General features: G+C 48.1%; 2 protein-coding genes across 2 annotated transcripts; one reads left to right on the forward strand and one right to left on the reverse strand.

Annotated features, from left to right (window-relative positions):
• Window positions 1–1,331: 1,331 nt before the first annotated feature.
• Window positions 1,332–1,931, reverse strand: LOC119271953. Its single transcript, XM_037553583.1, has one exon. It carries the CDS (start codon window positions 1,929–1,931, stop codon window positions 1,332–1,334), a length of 600 nt encoding a protein of 199 aa, XP_037409480.1.
• Window positions 1,932–2,339: 408 nt separating this feature from the next.
• Window positions 2,340–3,165, forward strand: LOC119271232. Its single transcript, XM_037553140.1, has one exon. The coding sequence runs from the start codon at window positions 2,360–2,362 to the stop codon at window positions 2,942–2,944; it is 585 nt and encodes a 194-aa protein (XP_037409037.1). The 5' UTR covers window positions 2,340–2,359; the 3' UTR covers window positions 2,945–3,165.
• Window positions 3,166–19,751: the final 16,586 nt, after the last annotated feature.

Below are 19,751 nucleotides of genomic sequence, written 5' to 3' on the forward strand. Positions count from 1 at the left end.
GCCGTCGGCATAGGCCTATCCCGACGGGAATCAGGGCTATGCCGACGGCTTGGGCATAGGGGTCGATTTCGGTAGTGCTGGTTGCATAGTTTATCCTTGGCCACTTCTCAAAATATATAGGTATTTGAATTTTCATGCAATACTTTGATTGCAATGATTTTTTTTGCTTATGGTTCAGAATAGCTTGCAGATTACCATCTCACTTTGTATTTGGGTTTGATAGTGCAATTTAGTTACTATCATTTCACGTCCTTCTCAAAACAAAACAAAAAAATTGTGTGTCCTTCTCAAAAAGAAATTATCATTTGACATATCTACCTTATTTTTAGCCTAATTTCACATCTCTACTGGTATGCACCTTCAAAAAGAAAAAAACCTCACGGATAGAAAAAGAAGCGAGTGGAACATGAAAAAAAAAGTCATGCACCTGACGTATAGGTGCTCCCGAAGTTTACAGCCCAGAAACAACGATCCAAGCACCTATTCGGATGCCTACCTAACTTTATTTTTACCGGGCTTTGGGCATTATGCTTGGAAACGACAATGCAATCAGGCCCTAATCACTGCCTCTTTACATAAGCAAGATAAGACCTGAACTTCATTTTGTTGCACTAGTATACTACTCCCTCCAATTCTAAATATTTGTCTTTCTAGACATTTCAAATGACTACTACATACAGATGTATGTAGACATATTTTAGAGTGTAGATTCACTCATTTTGTTTCGTATGTAGTCACTTGTTGAAATGCTTAGAAAGACAAGTATTTAGAAACGGAGGGAGTATACTATAGTATGTTTGGGGTGCTGCATGCACCTGCAATGCAAACAAGTTTTGCCATCTGTAGTTAAGAATCCACCATGTAGGTAACAGAAGCTAATGGGTTTAAGATTGTAGAAACAAGTTGCTGCAGCTACAAACTGTATATAACTGATCAAGATTCAAGAGATTGAGTACTACTACTAATCAAGCAAAGAGATGTTCCCAGCTGTATCTAACTGATCAAGATTCAAGAGATTGAGTACTAAGTACTAATCAAGCAAACAGATGTTCTCATGTTGTATCTAATTAACTGAGCAAGATTCAAGAGAAGCTCGAGTCGATCGACTTGATCCACCGAGCAGTTTTGGATCAAATCTTTGAGCACAAACTGAAACTACACAACAGATTGAGTGCTAGTGCATCGTATACCACTAGAAGAGACCTGAACCTTGATCGACGGAAAACCGAGACCTGGAATAATTCAGCTCCTGCAGCTGCAGGTATCGATCGATGAACACACCAGAAGAGAGATTGGTGATCGGCCCAGTCATTGCTTCGCCGCCGCGCCCGCTATCCGCCATGAAGAAGCATCCGGGCGTCGGCGTACTGGGCGACAATGGCCGGGCGCATCTGCCCCACCGCGGCCTCCGCCACGGCCAGGTCGTCGATCGCGCGGCGCAGGAGCTGCTCGGCCGCGGGCGCCCACGCGTGGGCGACTGCTGGCGGCGACGGCGGCCTGAGCATGACCTGGAAGACGCTGAAGGCCGCATGGCCGTGCGACCTCGCGGAGAGCAGGCGCTGCAGCGCCGTCTCCGCGCGGCGGGCGGCGTCGGCGTGTTGGAGTTGCCAGCTGTTCCACCGCCCCAGCGCGTTGCCCTGGAGCCCGATGCGCGCGACGCAGAGGGAGAAGACGTTGCCCAGGACGGCGTGGAGCCTGCGGACGCGCTTGACCCGGACGATGGCGAGGTCGATGATGGGGCCGCCTGCTGAAGCGCCCTGGCCGGCGTTGGGCGGCGGGTGCACGCCCGGGCCGAATCCGCGGCAGTCCTCGGCGGCCAGGCCGTACTGCAGGCGGGCGACAATGATGGACCCCGCAATCGCGGTCGTCTCGTTGATGTAGGTGAAGCTGCCACCCGCCGCCCCCGCCGCCATGTTCCTCCACTCCGCCATTGCCGGCGTCTCTCTCTCTCTCTCCGGCGTGAGGAGACGTGATGCTATTTGCTGCCTCGGGGTGGGGTCGGTTGGGGCTATTTCTACCGCGCGCCGGCGAGGTAGTTTCTGGAGTCGGTGGGGTAAATGAGCCGTTACGGTGTGGGGCCCACTTGTCGTCACGCAGAATCGTCTCGCTGCCACGTCAGAGTCCATCGCGGGGGCACGAGCAGCGAGCTAACGTAGCTCCTGACCCACTGGATCCCTGGTCCCACGTACGTGGGTCCACCTGTCAGCGGAGATGTTGTGTCATGGCACTGGTATGTTGACCAAGCTGGGACCTGTGAGCCCATGCCAGGCTGGCTATTTCAGCGACGACGGAGAGGGGAGGGGAGAAAGAACCCAAGAAAGAAGAGAAGAGAGAGAGAGAGAGAGAGAGAGAGAGAGAAATGGCGCAGCCGCCGCCATGGAAGGCGATGTACCTGCCTGTGACGAGCGACGCGATCCGATCCGCCGCCGCCTTCAAGCGAAGCGTCGCCGCCGCGCGTCGCGATCTGGCGTCCCCGCTGGTGCTGGACACCCGCGACGCCGAGGGGCGGTACACCTTGCTGGAGTCCGCGCTGACCCACATCGACCACGCATCCGGCTCCCTCTCCGCTTTCATCATCAACACGGTGGTGGCCGAGCGCCTGACGCTCCACGGCTGCGGCGCCGTCCCATCGGAGCCGGTGGCCCGCATCGGCGACCTCCGCGACGGCCACGGGCGCCACGACGAGTGGCTTGCTCTCGTCAGGCTCCAGGCCGCCAGGGAGCACGCCGAGGACGCGCTCCGCCGAGTGGAGGGGGCCTACACCCTCCTGGGCTCCGTCCGGTTCATGCTTCACAGCCAGAACCCCGACGCTCCAGGGCGCCGGCAAGCCATGGAAGGGCAGCTCCACGCCCTCGATCTCCAGCCCGTCGTGGTCGGCGTGGCGAGCATGTCCGCGCTGGCCTCCTTGGCCACCGAGCCCCCCATCCGCTACCGCATCCAGTGAGAGGTTGATCTCTTGCCTTGATCAGCTCTGCAGGACTCCGCTTGCTTGCTTGATACAGATCGTTCGCGTCGGCTTCTGCCTAGGGCTACTTTGTCTCCTTGATCTTTTGATTGTGAAACCATGGATGATCTATCCGTCCGTCGGATTCGAACTACTCCTACGTTTTGCGGTTCTGTTGTTACTTGCAAGGATCGTTTCGATCGATCAGGGAATTCGAACTACTTTGCAGTTTGTCGATCTGGAATCCCAGGATTATTTGTTGGTGATTTGGTTTGGTTAATCACTTAATTGCTACCATGATGTATGATGATGCGCAGCGTCGGTCGATCATGCCTGCGTAGATACGTGCGTAATACGTGCGTAATACAGTTTGGTCGATCATGCCTGCCATGACGTATGGCGCGTGATCATGCCTGCGTGTGTTTGTTGCAACTTGCAGGTTGCAACGTAAATTGGCAGTGCTGTTTTGCTTTTCTGGGGCATTGCACTTTGCAGTTCTTTGAACTACCACCGGCGACCCCATTCGCCTGCTTTTCACCGTGCAGTCAATTTCTTTTTTCGACGTACCGGTAAAGACTTAAGCCTTGTTCTGTCTCCAATACTTATCTAATCTTGAACGAAAAATATACTCCCTCTGGTCCTTTTTACTTTGCATATTAGAATTCTCTAAAGTCAAACTTTACAAAGTTTGACCGTATTTATATGAAAAAATATCAACATCTGCCATGCTAAAGTTATACAATATGAAACTTTAAGTCATGACACATCTATTGATATTGATTTCAGATTGTGAATGTTGGTACTTTTTTCTATAAAGTTGGTCAAACTTTACGAGGCTTGACTTCAGTCAAATCTTATATGCGAACTAAAAAGGACCGGAGGGAGTACCTCGAAAGTAAAAAAATATTGTAAAAGAAAAACTATGTTCTCCATGTAACTATGCAATTAGTTGCACATTTTCATGGGGTAATGTTGGTCTTCAGAATGTACAGTCACCTAAATGTCATGTGTCAGATCGCAAAAAGGTGCAAAAGAATACGAGCAGTTTTAGGCTTCATTTCTGAACCAAAAACTGTAGCAACAAACCACGTTCAATTCCAGTATGAGCAAACAACCCAAGTGCACACTCTAAACCTAAAAAACTGTATTATCTCAAAAACCAAAAAAAAAACATATAATTGTACAATAAAATAATGTACTACCCTTTCTTTACCTAAAATTGCACAACATATTTACCCTAGGCTGTAGAATGTGCAACTAGCCCATTGCACATTTCGAAATCTAAAATTGGACAAATATTATCGGCAATTTCACATGTTGCATGGTCCTCGATGTAATTTTTTTGTATGTTTCAAGTGTTCTATTTTCTATGGACCTTTATAATAGATTCAGATCCATTAAGAAACCATGATAATCATGGTAACACATTTATACAGCTCAACACAACATTAGCGGCATATGGCAAAGTTAAAAAAAAGTCGAAGTTATGGCAATCATTGATCTTTCGAATATGGAACAAAAATGTTTCACTACTGATTTTTTGTGCCGTCATGTGTCCTTCGAGAGATTGCCTCAATACTAGCTAGACCAACCTGGTTTATGTCCACACCTTTGACGTGCCCACCAAGTCATGACATCACCCTGCCAGAAGCGCATCCTGGGGCACAACAATGTCGTTGCCATCATCAGCAACTTCCCCCATAGCAATTGCCGGCATGCAGCAGCATCCAGCGAAGAGCGAGTTTCTTCATGCTCGCTAATAATTTTTGGCACATCATTAATTGCTTAAGATAAGCCGTATAATTCAAAATAGAACCTATGTTTCAAGTCTTCGACTATCACCACACATGGGCATGAATTCTCTCAAAACTAAACATGCATAAGGAGTAATGTACGTGGATTGGCCGGCCCTAGACGTCCTTGGAGCATGTTGATGGCCATGTGTGCTTGATTTTACTTAGCCCGTGAACATGTATGATACGTGGGGCTGTTTGGATGGCAACCGCCGCCCTCCCCTCCAAAATATTGGCATTGACCCGCATGGTTGGAGTGACTTTGGATGGCAATCAGTTTTTTGGGTTCATAGCCAACTTTTAGGTAGCCTCTTTAGGATTTGCGCCCACACGCGGGCGTTTCGCTGGCGGCGAATTGCTCCGCCAGAAAATTGGCGTGCCGCTGTTTTGGCAGGGTTGCTGCGGGCGAGAGATCCAAACGGCCACCGGGTGTTAATGGAACGATGTGCCTCTTAAACATGCATGCAAAGGTTGATCTCCTCCAAAATGCTAAGTAACCATGCATAGTTCAATAACAGACATATAGGTATAAAAAGGAAATAGTGCTGCCATAGATATAGTACCACCACACCATATGCTACTATATGAAGTATATATAGTTCAACACGACACACTTAAGATTTTAGAAGGTTTTGGCGCAAGCCAATTTGTTATGCTAGTATATACTTCCTCCGTTTCAAAATAGATGACTCAACTTTGTACTAACTTTAGTACAAAGTTGAGTCATCTATTTTGGAATGGAGGGAGTATATATATATATAACCAGCTATATTAATACTAATAATTGTTGGAAATATGCCCTAGAGGCAATAATAAAATGGTTATTATTGTATTTCCTTGTTCATGATATAATTGTATTAACCGGAAACCGTAATACATGTGTGAATACATAGACCACAACATGTCCCTAGTAAGCCTTTAGTTGACTAGCTCGTTGATCAATATATGGTCATGGTCTCCAGACCATGGACATTGGATGTCATTGATAACGCGATCACATCATTAGGAGAATGATGTGATGGACAAGACCCAATCCTAAGCCTAGCACAAGATCGTATAGTTCGTCTGCTAAAGCTTTTCTAATGTCAAGTATCATTTCCTTAGACCATGAGATTGTGCAACTCCCGGATACCGTAGGAATGCTTTGGGTGTACCAAACGCCACAACGTAACTGGGTGGCTATAAAGGTGCACTACGGGTATCTCTAAAAGTTTCTATTGGGTTGGCATGAATCGAGACTGGGATTTGTCACTCCGTGTAAACGGAGAGGTATCTCTAGGCTCACTCGGTAGAACATCATCAGCCTAGCACAAGGCTGATGTGTTATGGAACGAGTAAAGAGACTTGCCAGTAACGAGATTGAACAAGGTATCGGGATACCGATGATCGAATCTCGGGCAAGTACTATACCGGTAGACAGGGAATTGTATACGGGATTGACTGAATCCTTGACATCGTGGTTCATCCGATAAGATCATCGTGGAACATGTGGGAGCCAACATGGGTATCCAGATCCCGCTGTTGGTTATTGACGAGAGAGATGTCTCGGTCATGTCTGCATTATTCCCGAGCCCGTAGGGTCTACACACTTAAGGTTCAATGACGCTAGGGTTATAGGGAAAGTATGTACGCGGTTACCGAATGTTGCTCGGAGTCCCGGATGAGATCCCAGATGTCACGAGGAGTTCCGGAATGGTCCGGAGGTGAAGATTGATATATTAGATGAAGGGTTTTGGAGTCCGGAAGTGTTTCGGAGGTACCGGGTGATGACCAGCATGACCGAAAGGTGTTTTAGGAGCCCCAGCAAGTGTTGGGGGGCTTCATGGGCCAAGGGAAAGGGTCAAACCAGCCCACTAAGGGGTTGTGCGCCCCTCTCACCTATTCCCACATGACCAGGGGGTTTGGGCGCCCCATCTAGGGTTCCCACCTCCTGGCTTGGGGGCCAAGTCACCCAAGGGGGAGATCCCATCTGCCCTGGCCGCCGCCCCCCTAGGGGAAACCCTAGGGCGCCTCCCCTTGCCCTTGCCCCTATATATAGTGCAGGTTTTGGGGCTGCACAACACATGAGTCTCTCTCTCCCAAGGCGCAACCCTACCTCTCTCCCTCCTCGTCTCTCGTAGTGCTTGGCGAAGCCCTGCTGGAGTACCGCGCTCCTCCACCACCACCACGCCATCGTGCTGCTGCTGGATGGAGTCTTCCCCAACCTCTCCCTCTCTCCTTGCTGGATCAAGGCATGGGAGACATCACCGGGCTGCACGTGTGTTGAACGCGGAGGCGCCGTTGTTCGGCGCTTAGATCGGAATCGACCGCGATCTGAATCGCTACGAGTACGACTACCTCATCCGCGTTCTAGTAACGCTTCCGCTTAGCGATCTACAAGGGTATGTAGATGCACTCCCCTTCCCCTCGTTGCTAGATTACTCCATAGACTGATCTTGGTGATGCATAGAAAATTTTAAATTTCTGCTATGATCCCCAACAGTGGCATCATGAGCTAGGTCTATGCGTAGATTCTATGCACGAGTAGAACACAAAGTAGTTGTGGGCGATGATTTGTTCAATTTGCCTGCCGTTACTAGTCTTATCTTGATTCGGCGGCATTGTGGGATGAAGCGGCCCGGACCGACCTTACATGTACACTTACGTAAGACAGGTTCCACCGACTGACATGCACTTGATGCATAAGGTGGCTGGCGGGTGTCTGTCTCTTCCACTTTAGTCGGATCGGATTCGATGAAAAGGGTCCTTATGAAGGGTAAATAGCAATTGGCATATCACCGTTGTGGTTTTGCGTAGGTAAGAAAACGTTCTTGCTAGAAACCCATACCAGCCACGTAAAACATGCAACAACAATTAGAGGACGTCTAACTTGTTTTTGCAGGGTATGTTATGTGATGTGATATGGCCAAAAGGATGTGATGAATGATATATGTGATGTATGAGATTGATCATATTCTTGTAATAGGAATCACGACTTGCATGTCAATGAGTATGACAACCGGCAGGAGCCATAGGAGTTGTCTTAATTTATTTATGACCTGCGTGTCAATGAAAACGCCATGTAATTACTTTACTTTATTGCTAACCGTTAGCCATAGTAGTAGAAGTAATAGTTGGCGAGGCAACTTCATGAAGACACGATGATGGAGATCATGGTGTCATGCCGGTGACGATGGTGTTCATGTCGCGCCTCGAAGATGGAGATCAAAGGCGCAAGATGATATTGGCCATATCATGTCACTTTATGATTTGCATGTGATGTTTGTCATGTTTACATCTTATTTGCTTAGAACGACAGTAGCATAAATAAGATGATCCCTCGCAATAATTTCAAGAAAGTGTCCCCCCTAACTGTGCACCGTTGCTAAGGTCCGTTGTTCCAAAGCACCACGTGATGATCGGGTGTGATAGGTTCTAACATTCGCATACAAGGGGTGTAAGCCAGATTTACACACGCAATACACTTAGGTTAACTTGACGAGCCTAGCATGTACAGACATGGCCTCGGAACACGGAAGACCGAAAGGTCGAACATGAGTCGTATAGTGGATACGATCAACATGAAGATGTTCACCGATGATGACTAGTCCGTCTCACGTGATGATCGGACACGGCCTAGTTGACCTGAATCATGTATCACTTAGATGACTAGAGGGATGTCTATCTAAGTGGGAGTTTATTGAATAATTTGATTAGATGAACTTAATTATCATGAACATAGTCAAAAGGTCTTTGCAAAGTATGTCGTAGCTCACGCTTTGGTTCTACTGTTTTAGATATGTTCCTAGAGAAAATTTAGTTGAGAGTTGACAGTAGCAATTATGCGGACTGGGTCCGTGAACTAAGGATGGTCCTCATTGCTGCATAGAAGGGTTATGTCCTTAATGCACCGCTCAGTGTGTTGAACCTCGAGTATCGTCTGTAGATGTTGGGAAACATCTGACATACACGTTTTGATGACTACGTGATAGTTCAGTACGTAATACTAACGGTTTAGAATTGTGGCACCAAAGACGTTTTTGAAACGTCGCAGAACATATGAGATCTTCCAAAGACTGAAATTGGAATTTCAGACTAGTGCCCACGTCAAGAGGTATGAGACCTCTGACAAGTTTCTTAAGCCTGCAAACTAAGGGAGAAAAACTCAATCGTTGAGCATGTGCTCAGATTGTCTGAGTACTGCAATCGCTTGAATCGAGTGGGAGTTAATCTTCCAGATGAGATAGTGATGGTTCTCCATAGTCACTGCCACCAAGCTATTGAAGCTTCGTGATGAACTATAACATATCAGGGATAGACATGATGATCCTTGAGCAACTCGCGATGTTTGACACCGCGAAAGTAGAAATCAAGTAGGAGCATCAATTGTTGATGGTTAAACCACTAGTTTCAAGAAGGGCAAGGGAAAGAATGGATACTTCATGAGACGGCAAATCAGTTGCTGCTCTAGTGAAGAAACCCAAGGTTGAACCAAACCCGAGACTATGTGCTTCTATAATGAGGGGAACGATCACTGAAGCAGAACTACCCTAGATACTTGGTAGATGAGAAGGCTGGCAAGGCCGACAGAAGTATTTTGGATATACGTCATATTATTGTGTACTTTACTAGTACTCCTAGTAGCACCAGGGTAATAAATACCGGTTCGGTTGCTAAGCGTTAGTAACTCGAAATAAAAGGCTGCGGAGACTAGCTAAAGGTGAGATGGCGATATGTGTTGGAAGTGTTTCCAAGGTTGATGTGATCAAACATCGCACGCTCCCTCTACCATCGGGATTGGTGTTAAACCGAAATAATTGTTATTTGGTGTTTGTGTTGAGCATAGACATGATTGGGTTATGTTTATCGCCACACGGTTATTCATTTAAGGAGAATAATGGTTACTCTGTTTATTTGAATAATACCTTCAATGGTCTTGCACCTAAAATGAATGGTTTATTGAATCTCGATCGTAGTGATACACATGTTCATGCCAAAATATATAAGATAGTATGATAGTACCACGTACTTGTGGCACTGCCATTTGAGTCATGTTGGTATAAAACGCATGAAGAAGCTCCATGTTGATGGATCTTTGGATCACTCGTTTTTGAAAAGATTGAGACATGCGAACCATGTCTATTGGTAGATATGCATGAGGAAACTCCATGCAGATGGATCGTTTGGACTCACTTGATTTTGAATCACTTGAGACATGCAAATCATACCACATGGGCAAGATGACTGAAAGGCCTCGTTTTCAGTAAGATGGATGTCACACCCTAGCTAGTCATGCATCAGAGTGTGTGCATCATGTTTAAATTTCCATTTAACTTGAAATGGGGATCTGTGAAACCCTCAGAATCATTTCTGAAAAATGACCCAAATAAAAATTTCTCCAAAAGGGTCCAAGAAAATGCTCATGTTGCTCTCTGAAAATATTGGACAGAGATAAAAATCAAACCAATATTTTTAAGAGCTCATAGGTATTTAATTTGGGCATTTGGAATTAATGCATAAATATTTGCATTGGAAATATATTAGTTATATATATTAATATATGTCCAAATATTATGTCAATTATAAAGGAGCTCTGGAATAATATATCTAGCTCCTGCAAAAATTGGCATAAGGTAAATAAATGATTTAATATATTATTTAAATCAAAACAAATGTCAGAAATTAGAAAAAGAAAAATAAATAAAAGGAGGAGCTTACCTGGGCTCCTCCCTGTGCAGCCCAGCCAGCTGGCCGGCCCAGCCAGCAGGCGGCCCAGCCCGCCTCCCTCCTCTGTCGTCTTCGTCCTCGACAGAGGGAGGGGAGTGTGGCCGGCGCGCGCGCGCGCCACCGCGCCACGCCACCTGCTCGCCTGCCTGCCTGCCCTCCCCTCCTCGTCTCGATGCCCCGGACGACGCCACGCCCTCCCCCCTGCTCTCTCTCACTCTCCCGCGGTTCTCCCCTCCTCTCCCTCGCTCTCTCTCTCACGGACGAACACCACCATCGCCGCCGTTCGCCATAGCAGCCGTCACCGGCCACCCCTCGCCCCTCCGCTGAGCTCAGGAGCTCCGCCGCGACCCCCTCTTCCTCCCCACCAAGCCAAGCCTCTCCGGAAGCCCTGCATCGCCGCCCACGTCGCCGTTCCCCTCCTCGGCCACCGGAGATCGTCGCCGTCGAATCGGGAGCTACCGGACGTCCCCGAGCCCGCTAACCATCCCTGCAGCTCCGCGGTGAGCCACTGACCCGATTCCCCCTTGCCCCGTCGTCCCTAGCATCCTGCAGCTGCCGCCCCCTTGAGCTCCGAAGCTCGCCGCCGCCGTGCCTCGTCGCCGTCGTGGCCACACTCACCGTAGCGCCCAACCGAGCACACCCACATCCTCACCGCACCGCGTAGAAGCCGTAGGTGCCAACCCCGCATCTCCGCAGCCGTTGTAGCCTCGACCCCGAGCTCAACCGAGCTCCGGCAGCCGCCACGGTCGTCGCCGTCGTCGGTACCGGCCACCTCAGGCACGACCACCACCACCGTTCGACGCGCGAGAGCAAGGGCTCTCCAACGAGCCCAAGCACGGCCTCGTCCGTGCCCTGTAGCGCGTTTCCGCATCGCGCCGCCGTCTCGGGCCTCGCCGGCGTCATGTCGCCGGTGGGTTTGACCTGTCTGACCTGGGGTTTGACCCCCCAGGGTCACTGACGCGTGGGCCCCGTCGGCCAGGTGGTCAGATTAGTGCTAATCACCGCTTAATTAACCCCCCTGACACTGACAGTGGGCCCCAGCGCCACTAACCCCTAATTAGGAATAAATTAACCCTGTTAACCCCCCCTGTCACTGACGTGTGGCCCCCACACGTCAGGTTTGACCCCAGCCAGCCGCAGTTGCCCGCTGATGTCATGCTGACGTCATGCTGGCGCAATATTTATATTTCTGGATTTAATTTAAATCAGGAAATTCCAGAATATTATTTAAACTTCAAAAATTCATAACTTTTATTCTGTAACTCCAAATTAGACAAATTATATATGAAAAATGATCAGAAAAATCCAATCTATCCATCTGTACTATTTTCATGCATGATCAAACAAGTTAAATTGATGTTTTAAGCAGAACAAGGAAAAGCACTTTAAAAGGCCATGTTTGAGTTTGAAATTTGAATTTTTGATTCAAATTTGTTCAAACCGCTCTGGTCTTAGTTGCATTAGCCCAACACACTCATATTGCTATGTTTCATGCATGCATCATATTGTTGCACATTGTTTGGTGATGGTTGTGTATCGGTGTCCTTGCGACAGGTTCTGCCTCCGAGGAGTACCGTGATTACCCTAACGAAGAACCGTATCAGTGCATCGAACCATCAGGCAAGCAACCAACCATTTGATCATATCGATACAATCCCATGTTCTCGCTTCTGCTCTCTTTTACTGCATTAAGACAACGCATTTCAAACTGCTGTGTGCTACGGTAGTTGAACCCATTTCCTCTGCATGACCTGTCATTGCCACAGTAACTAGATGAAACCCACTAGCATGTGTAGGAGTTGATTGAGCCATATGCATGTGTTGTTCCTACCTTGCTATGCCTGCTATGCTTAGAGTCGTGTCAGGGCTGGTTCATCTGGGTGATGGGCTAGAGTGAAATGTTTATGTCGGTAATGAGAGTGGTGTGGTGAACACGATTTGGTAAAGGTATCGATGAGAGGCCATGTAGGAGTACATGGTGGGTTGTTTCATTGAAGCCGACTTAAGCACTGAGATCTGTATGTGTGATTTAAGAATCAGCTACTACCATGCATTGGGCCCGAAACCAATGGACCCTCTCGGCTTCTTATTCACCCTAGTTCTCCGTCCAGGAGTTGCAAGTAGTTTCTGGTGTTTGTAGCCTACTGGAGGCCGTGGACAGCGCTGACCGTAGGGGTGGGCTGTGATGCGGTAGGTACGTGGCACGGTGTACCGAATACCCGTTAGGTATCTCGGGAACCCTGTTCACATCGTTCGGGGCCGTATGGGAAACCTCGGCCGGACTCCCTGCGGATGGAACCTGGATAGGCGATAAACCTGGACTGGAGGCTTAGGTGATTAGGTAGGTCGTGGCCGACACCCACGTTGGGCTTCCGTTTGAAGGTTGCCGAGTACATGTCGTGTAAACGATGGTAAGTGGTGAGAGCGTGTATGAAGGAGTACACCCCTGCAGGGTTAACATGATCTATTCGAATAGCCGCGTCCGCGGTAAAGGACTACTTGGTTGCCTATACAGTTCATAGACAAGTAAATGGAAACTATTAAAAGTCTCAAGATAAGTGTGAGTGCCGAGGATGGCTCTTCCGTAGGAAGACGGAGGTGGATCCTCGGTAGTGTATTGAAGTGGTGAGTAGTGGACTCGTGTGCGCAAAACCATTTCAAGTTGGAGTCTCGTAGGATAGTCTAGCCAAGAGTCAAAGCTGGCTTGCTGCAATAACTCCACCAACCCTTCTTGATACTAAGCATGTATGTAGGATCTGATGTAAGTCTTGCTGAGTACCTTTGTACTCATGTTGCTATAATTTACATTTTTACAGAAGACGCTGCAACCCCTTCTGATGGGTTCTATGTAGACGTTGACATCAACGAGTAGGCTGAAAGACCCAGGTGGTGACCCTGAGCTTGTGAAGGACCTTGTAGTATAGCTAGGCTTCCCAAGCCTCTTTTATTTTACTAGTTGTCTGTACTCAGACAAGTTACTTCCGCTGCTGGTTTGTATGACTGTATGACTTGTATGTTGGGTCGTGAGACCCGTACCTTTGTGTATGTCATGTATGGCTCTCTGGGCCTTAAATAAAGTACTTGTGTCATAGAGTCATGTTGTGATGCTTCGTTGTATTTGCACATATCGAGCATATTGTGTGTATGATTGAAATGCTTGGTATGTGTGGGATCTGACTATCTAGTTGTTTATCTTTAGTAGCCTCTCTTACCGGGAAATGTCTCCTAGTGTTACCGCTGAGCCATGGTAGCTTGCTACTGCTCTGGAACACTTAGGCTGGCCGGCATGTGTCCTTCTTCGTTCCTGTGTCTGTCCCTTCGGGGAAATGTCACGCTTTGAGTACCGGAGTCCTGTTAGCCCGCTACAGCCCGGTTTACCGGAGTCCTGCTAGCCCAGTGCTACAGCCCGGACCCACTTGCTGATGACCGACACGTTCGAAGCTGGGTCATGAATGCCTGTCCCTGTAAGTCTGTGCCACTTTGGGTTTACGACTAGTCATGTCAGCCCGGGCTCCTTATCATATGGATGCTAGCGACACTATCATATACGTGAGCCAAAAGGCGCAAACGGTCCCGGGAAAAGGTAAGGCGACACCCGTGGGGATACCGTGCGTGAGGCCGCAAAGTGATATGAGGTGTTACCGGCTAGATCGATGTGACATCGAGTCGGGGTCCTGACAGCGTTGGCATCAGAGCCGGACTGCCTGTAGGTTCTCCAAGCCAAACTGGTCGATGTTGAGTCTAGAAATTCTTTAGTTATATGTAGGGGAATTGTTTGTGGGTTGGAACGTAAGGCTCTTTTTACTCCTTTATCTTATGACATTCTGATCTGAGTCAGTCCATTCTTCCACCGGGGGTTAAGGAATTAGGATCTGTTCTCTCTATCAGGATCACGTGTTACTAATCAGTAGTACCTTATAGGTATGATGGATACAAGCCTAGTTCAGTTCTTCTACCATATTATGTGCTAAGAAGGACTCAGAATTTGTTATGATGATGTTGAGTGTGTATGAAATCCTTTGTCAAATGTCTCAAAATCCTTCTTGAGCATTTACAGCTGTTATGCTGCCGAAATTTTGCTAGAAATTCTAATGCCCTTGCATTATGATTGTGCTTTCAGATGGCCACTCGCGACCTCAATCAAGTGGTTCACCTGACTCGATGCCTAGATGTACCCGGCCATACTGCCAAGTTGGTCAGGGTAATGACTGAGGCTGGATACCGCTGGTATCCTGAGTACACGGTCGAAGAGCAATTCCGAGACTTTAATCAAAGCCAGTATCTCTGCACTGTCAGGATATTTCCATCTTATCCTGGATCCACCGAGCCCCTTCACTGCTCCTATGGACTCGGGGTTACTATTGAGATGGCTGTGCAGGATGCCGCCTACTCTATGATGACCATCATGCGAGTCAGATCTGGTCTATTTCGGGACTCTGATTTCCGGTATATGCCAGGATCACTTCCGGGAGCACAAGGGTATCTCCAGGCTATCTATGCTGACCCCACTCAGGAGGATTCACGGACTCGCACCACTGCTGAGATGCTCGAGGATAAGGACCGTGAAAATCGGGCCTTGAGGCTAGAGCTCTTCAATACCCGTGCTGACCACTGGGCCACTTTGACTCGGTTCGCACCGACGGTGCAAGCTGGATATTCAGATATGCGCAATCTCTATCCTGTGAGATCTGCTCTGCCAGACGTGATGGGTTGGCGTGATGTAGGAGGCATCACCCCACCTCGCGGTCCCCGCAGGCCACCGTCTGTTGGTCCAAGGCCTCATCCTAGCCCCTATGGTCCACAAGCTCCGCGAGATCGTCTCTTTCCGGATGATCATGTTGAGCTTCCAGGCTATGGAGGTGACTTCTACGAGGACTACTACGGATCGGTCTGAGTTAGTGGTTGTATCACTAGTTCGCACTAGCTGTGTCGTCTATCGTCCTGCGTGACTCGTGGGATATGACCTAGTTTGTACTCTTTCCGGAGGTGTAGAAAAATAATGTATAGGAGCTTGGGATGCCTCCGATGAGATGTAATCCTCTTTTCACCGTAATAGTACTTTGTTTGGTCTTGTACTAAACCCTGTATGGTGTGTATGACGATGGAATAAAAGAAGCAGTTTCTGTATCTACCATGTCATACGGATGATCATCTTGCATTCCGAGTTATTCCTTACATTTTGTATCCTATGTTGGAATTTTATCATCCTGACTAAATCATTGTCTTGTTTACCTAGGATGGTCAACACGCGCGCTAACCCTGCTCCTCAAGAGCAGGCCGAAGGCAGTGAAGTCAGGGATGCAAATCTGCCTCATCCTCCTTCCCTAGCCGAGCTTATGATGGAAGCTGAGAGAAACAAGCGGGAGACCAACCGTTTGTTGGAGCGTATTGAACAGAACACAGCACACCATCAGAGGACTAACGTGGTGTCACTCAGTGATTTTATCAAATTACATCCACCCACGTTCCACCACTCCATCGAGCCTCTCGACGCTGATGACTGGCTTCGCAGTATCTCTCACAAACTGCGTTCCGCGCTGGTAGCGGAGGCTGACAAGGTCACCTTTGCTGCATATCATCTTGAAGGCCCCGCCAGTCTATGGTGGGAGAATTATGGAGCTATGCGCCCAGCGGGCCATGTCACTACTTGGGCTGAATTCAGTGAGGCTTTCCGTGAACATCACATTCCGGAGGGTCTCATGGACCGTAAACGTGAGGAATTTTGCAGTTTCACCCAAGGCCGACTTTCTGTGGATGTTTACAGCAGGGAGTTTGGTAACCTCGCACGATATGCAACTGAGGAAGTGTCTACTGATGCCAAGAAGCAAGCAAGGTTCCGTAAGGGCCTTAGTCCTGAGCTTCGTCGTGACCTCCGTCTGCATGAGTGCACATCTTTCCAGAAACTTGTCAACAAAGCCATCAGTGCTGAAACTGGTCAGACTGACTATGACGCAACACGCAAGCATGGCCGTGACATGGGTTCCTCATCCGGTGCTGGTCCTCAGAAGCGCCGCGTGTGGGTACCCAACACTGCCCTGCCACCCAGGTTCACACCGAGGCCATCTTTCCAGGCGCCTCGCCCTGTTCAACAGTCTGCACCGGCCAAGCCCTATGGGGGTCCAACCAACAATGCTCCTCCACGTACCAGTTCCGTAACTTGTTTCAAGTGTGGGGAATCTGGCCACTATATGCGTGAGTGTCCCCAGACCAACCCCAACCAATCTGCTAAAGCTGTTGGCCGTGGCAAGCCGACAGGGAAAGTGTTCCACGCCAAGCCGGTCACCGCCTCACGTGGCCATGTCAACTGTATCTCTGCCGAAGAAGCTCAAGAGGATCCCAACGTCGTTCTCGGTACGCTTCTTGTTAATTGCCACCCGGCATCTGTTCTTTTCGATACAGGAGCCTCTCATTCTTTTATATCTGAAAACTATGCTCGCTTGCATAACGTCGCATTCGGTGATATGCCAACCTCTATGGTAATTCAAACTCCGGGATCCAAATGGCAAACTTCTAGAGTAAGCTATGGAAATGAAATCCAAGTCGACAGACTTGTTTTCCTCGCGTCTTTGATAGCCCTTAAATCTTCAGATATTAATATCATTTTGGGTATGGACTGGATGTCAGCTCATCAAGCCAAAATTGATTGCTTCTCTAGGACTGTTCAACTCACCCATCCTTCGGGGAAGATAGTCAATGTCTTGACCCGAATAGCCAAGCGACAATTATATTCTCTTAACACCAGCCCTTTGCCAGACCTTGAGGACATTCCGGTAGTCCGTGACTTCCCGGATGTCTTTCCAGAGGAATTGCCAGGTGTTCCACCTGACAGGGATGTTGAGTTCGTAATAGACCTCATCCCAGGAACCGTTCCGATTGCTAGAAGACCTTATAAGATGGCACCCCTAGAACTAGCCGAGCTTAAGAAACAACTCGATGAGTCCTTGAAAAAGGGTTTCATCCGACCTAGCTCATCTCCGTGGGCTTGCCCCGTCCTATTCGTCAAGAAGAAGGATGGTACGAACCGGATGGTTGTAGATTACCGCCCTGTCAATTTGGTCACAATCAAGAACAAATATCCGCTCCCCAGGATCAATGACCTTTATGATCAGCTCGCTGGATCCTCAGTCTTCTCCAAGATGGATTTGAGGTTGGGCTACCATCAAATCAAAATCAGAAACGGGGACATTCCTAAAACGGCCTTTGTTACTCGTTATGGCCAATATGAGTACACCGTCATGTCCTTCGGTTTAACCAACGCTCCAGCCACCTTTTCTCGGTTAATGAACTCAATCTTCATGGAGTATTTGGATAAATTCGTCGTGGTTTACCTCGATGATATACTCATCTACTCCAAGAACGAGGAAGAACATGCCGAACATCTAAGGCTAGTGTTGAAGAAACTTCGAGAGCATCGCCTTTATGCCAAATTTTCTAAATGTGAATTCTGGTTGTCAGAAGTGACCTATCTGGGTCATGTAATATCTGGTAAAGGTATTGCTGTTAACCCTGAGCGAGTTCAAGCCGTCCTTAATTGGACTCCGCCTGAATCGGTCAAGCAAGTTCGGAGTTTTCTGGGCTTAGCGAGTTATTGTCGTCGCTTTGTCGAGAACTTCTCCAAAGTTGCCAAACCTCTAACCGAACTCCTCAAGAAAGATAAGAAGTTCGAATGGACTCCACAATGTGAGCACAGCTTTCAGGAACTGAAAAGACGCCTGACTTCTGCTCCCGTACTGGTACCGCCAGACTTCTCCAAGGACTTTGTTATCTACTGCGACGCCTCGCGACAAGGACTAGGTTGCATTCTCATGCAAGATCGACACGTAATTGCTTATGCTTCACGGCAATTGCACCCACATGAGGAGAATTATCCTACTCATGATCTAGAGCTTGCAGCCGTAGTCTATGCACTTAAGACCTGGCGACATTACCTTCTCGGTAATCGTTGCGAAATTTTCACTGATCACCAAAGTCTGAAGTACATTTTCACCCAACCGGATCTGAATCTCAGGCAGAGACGTTGGGTTGAGTTGATCACAGACTTTGACTTAGGAATAACCTACACCCCAGGGAAAGCCAACGTCATGGCTGATGCGCTAAGTCGTAAATCTTATTGTAACAACCTGATGTTACAACAAAGTCAACCGCTTCTCCATGAGGAATTTCGGAAGCTTAACCTTCACATTGTACCTCAAGGTTTTCTTTCCACCTTGGTGGCAAAACCTACCCTTACGGATCAGATTATCAAGGCACAGAAGGTAGATCCGGGAATTTCCCGCATCAAGAGAAACATCCAGAAAGGAATTGCGAATTGCTTCTCCGTTAATGATCAAGGGGTCATATACTTCGGGAATCGACTAGTGGTTCCCAAAGTGCGCAACCTGAGGCGTTTGATCCTTAAGGAAGCTCATGAATCTCCTCTCACCATTCATCCCGGTAGTACTAAGATGTATCAGGACCTACGCCAGAGGTTCTGGTGGACTAGGATGAAGAGAGAAATTGCTCAGTTTATTGCAAATTGCGACGTCTGTCATCATGTAAAAGCAGAGCATCAACGGCCTGCTGGCACCCTTCAACCCTTAGCTATTCCTGAATGGAAATGGGATAAAATTGGTATGGATTTCATTACCGGTTTTCCCAGGACCAAGAGAGGGAATAATGCTATCTTCGTCGTTGTCGATCGTCTTTCCAAAGTAGCCCATTTCCTACCTGTTCGTGAGAGTATAATCGCTAGTCAGCTGGCAGACTTATACATCTCCCGAATAGTGTCTCTCCATGGTGTTCCTCTGGAAATCAACTCGGATCGAGGAAGTCTTTTCACCTCTCGATTTTGGGAAAGTATCCAAAATGCTATGGGAACCCGTCTCTCCTTTAGCACCGCCTTCCACCCTCAGTCGAGTGGTCAAGTGGAACGCGTCAACCAGATTCTAGAAGACATGCTTCGAGCCTCTGTTATCTCATTCGGAATGGATTGGGAGAAGTGCCTTCCATTTGCCGAATTCGCTTACAACAACAGCTATCAATCTAGCTTGGGTAAAGCCCCTTTTGAAGTTCTCTATGGACGACGGTGTCGAACACCCCTTAACTGGTCAGAGACCGGGGAAAGACAATTCTTTGGCCCGGATATGATTCAGGAAGCAGAAGAACAAGTTCGTATCGTTCGTGAAAAGTTGAAAACAGCCCAATCTCGTCAAAAGAGTCAATATGACCGAAAACATAAGGCTGTGACTTTCGAGGTTGACGAGAAGGCTTATCTTCGGGTCACCCCTCTGAAGGGAACCCATCGTTTCGGTATCAAAGGCAAATTGGCT

The sequence above is a fragment of the Triticum dicoccoides genome, chromosome 3A (assembly GCF_002162155.2).
Source record: "Triticum dicoccoides isolate Atlit2015 ecotype Zavitan chromosome 3A, WEW_v2.0, whole genome shotgun sequence".
In the NCBI taxonomy this organism is placed as follows: Eukaryota; Viridiplantae; Streptophyta; class Magnoliopsida; order Poales; family Poaceae; genus Triticum; species Triticum dicoccoides.

What these genes read in the sequence shown, in the direction of transcription:
- LOC119271953 (XM_037553583.1), bottom strand. Translation starts at nt 1,931, where the DNA reads ATGGCGGAGTGGAGGAACATGGCGGCGGGGGCGGCGGGTGGCAGCTTC.
- LOC119271232 (XM_037553140.1), top strand. Translation starts at nt 2,360, where the DNA reads ATGGCGCAGCCGCCGCCATGGAAGGCGATGTACCTGCCTGTGACGAGC.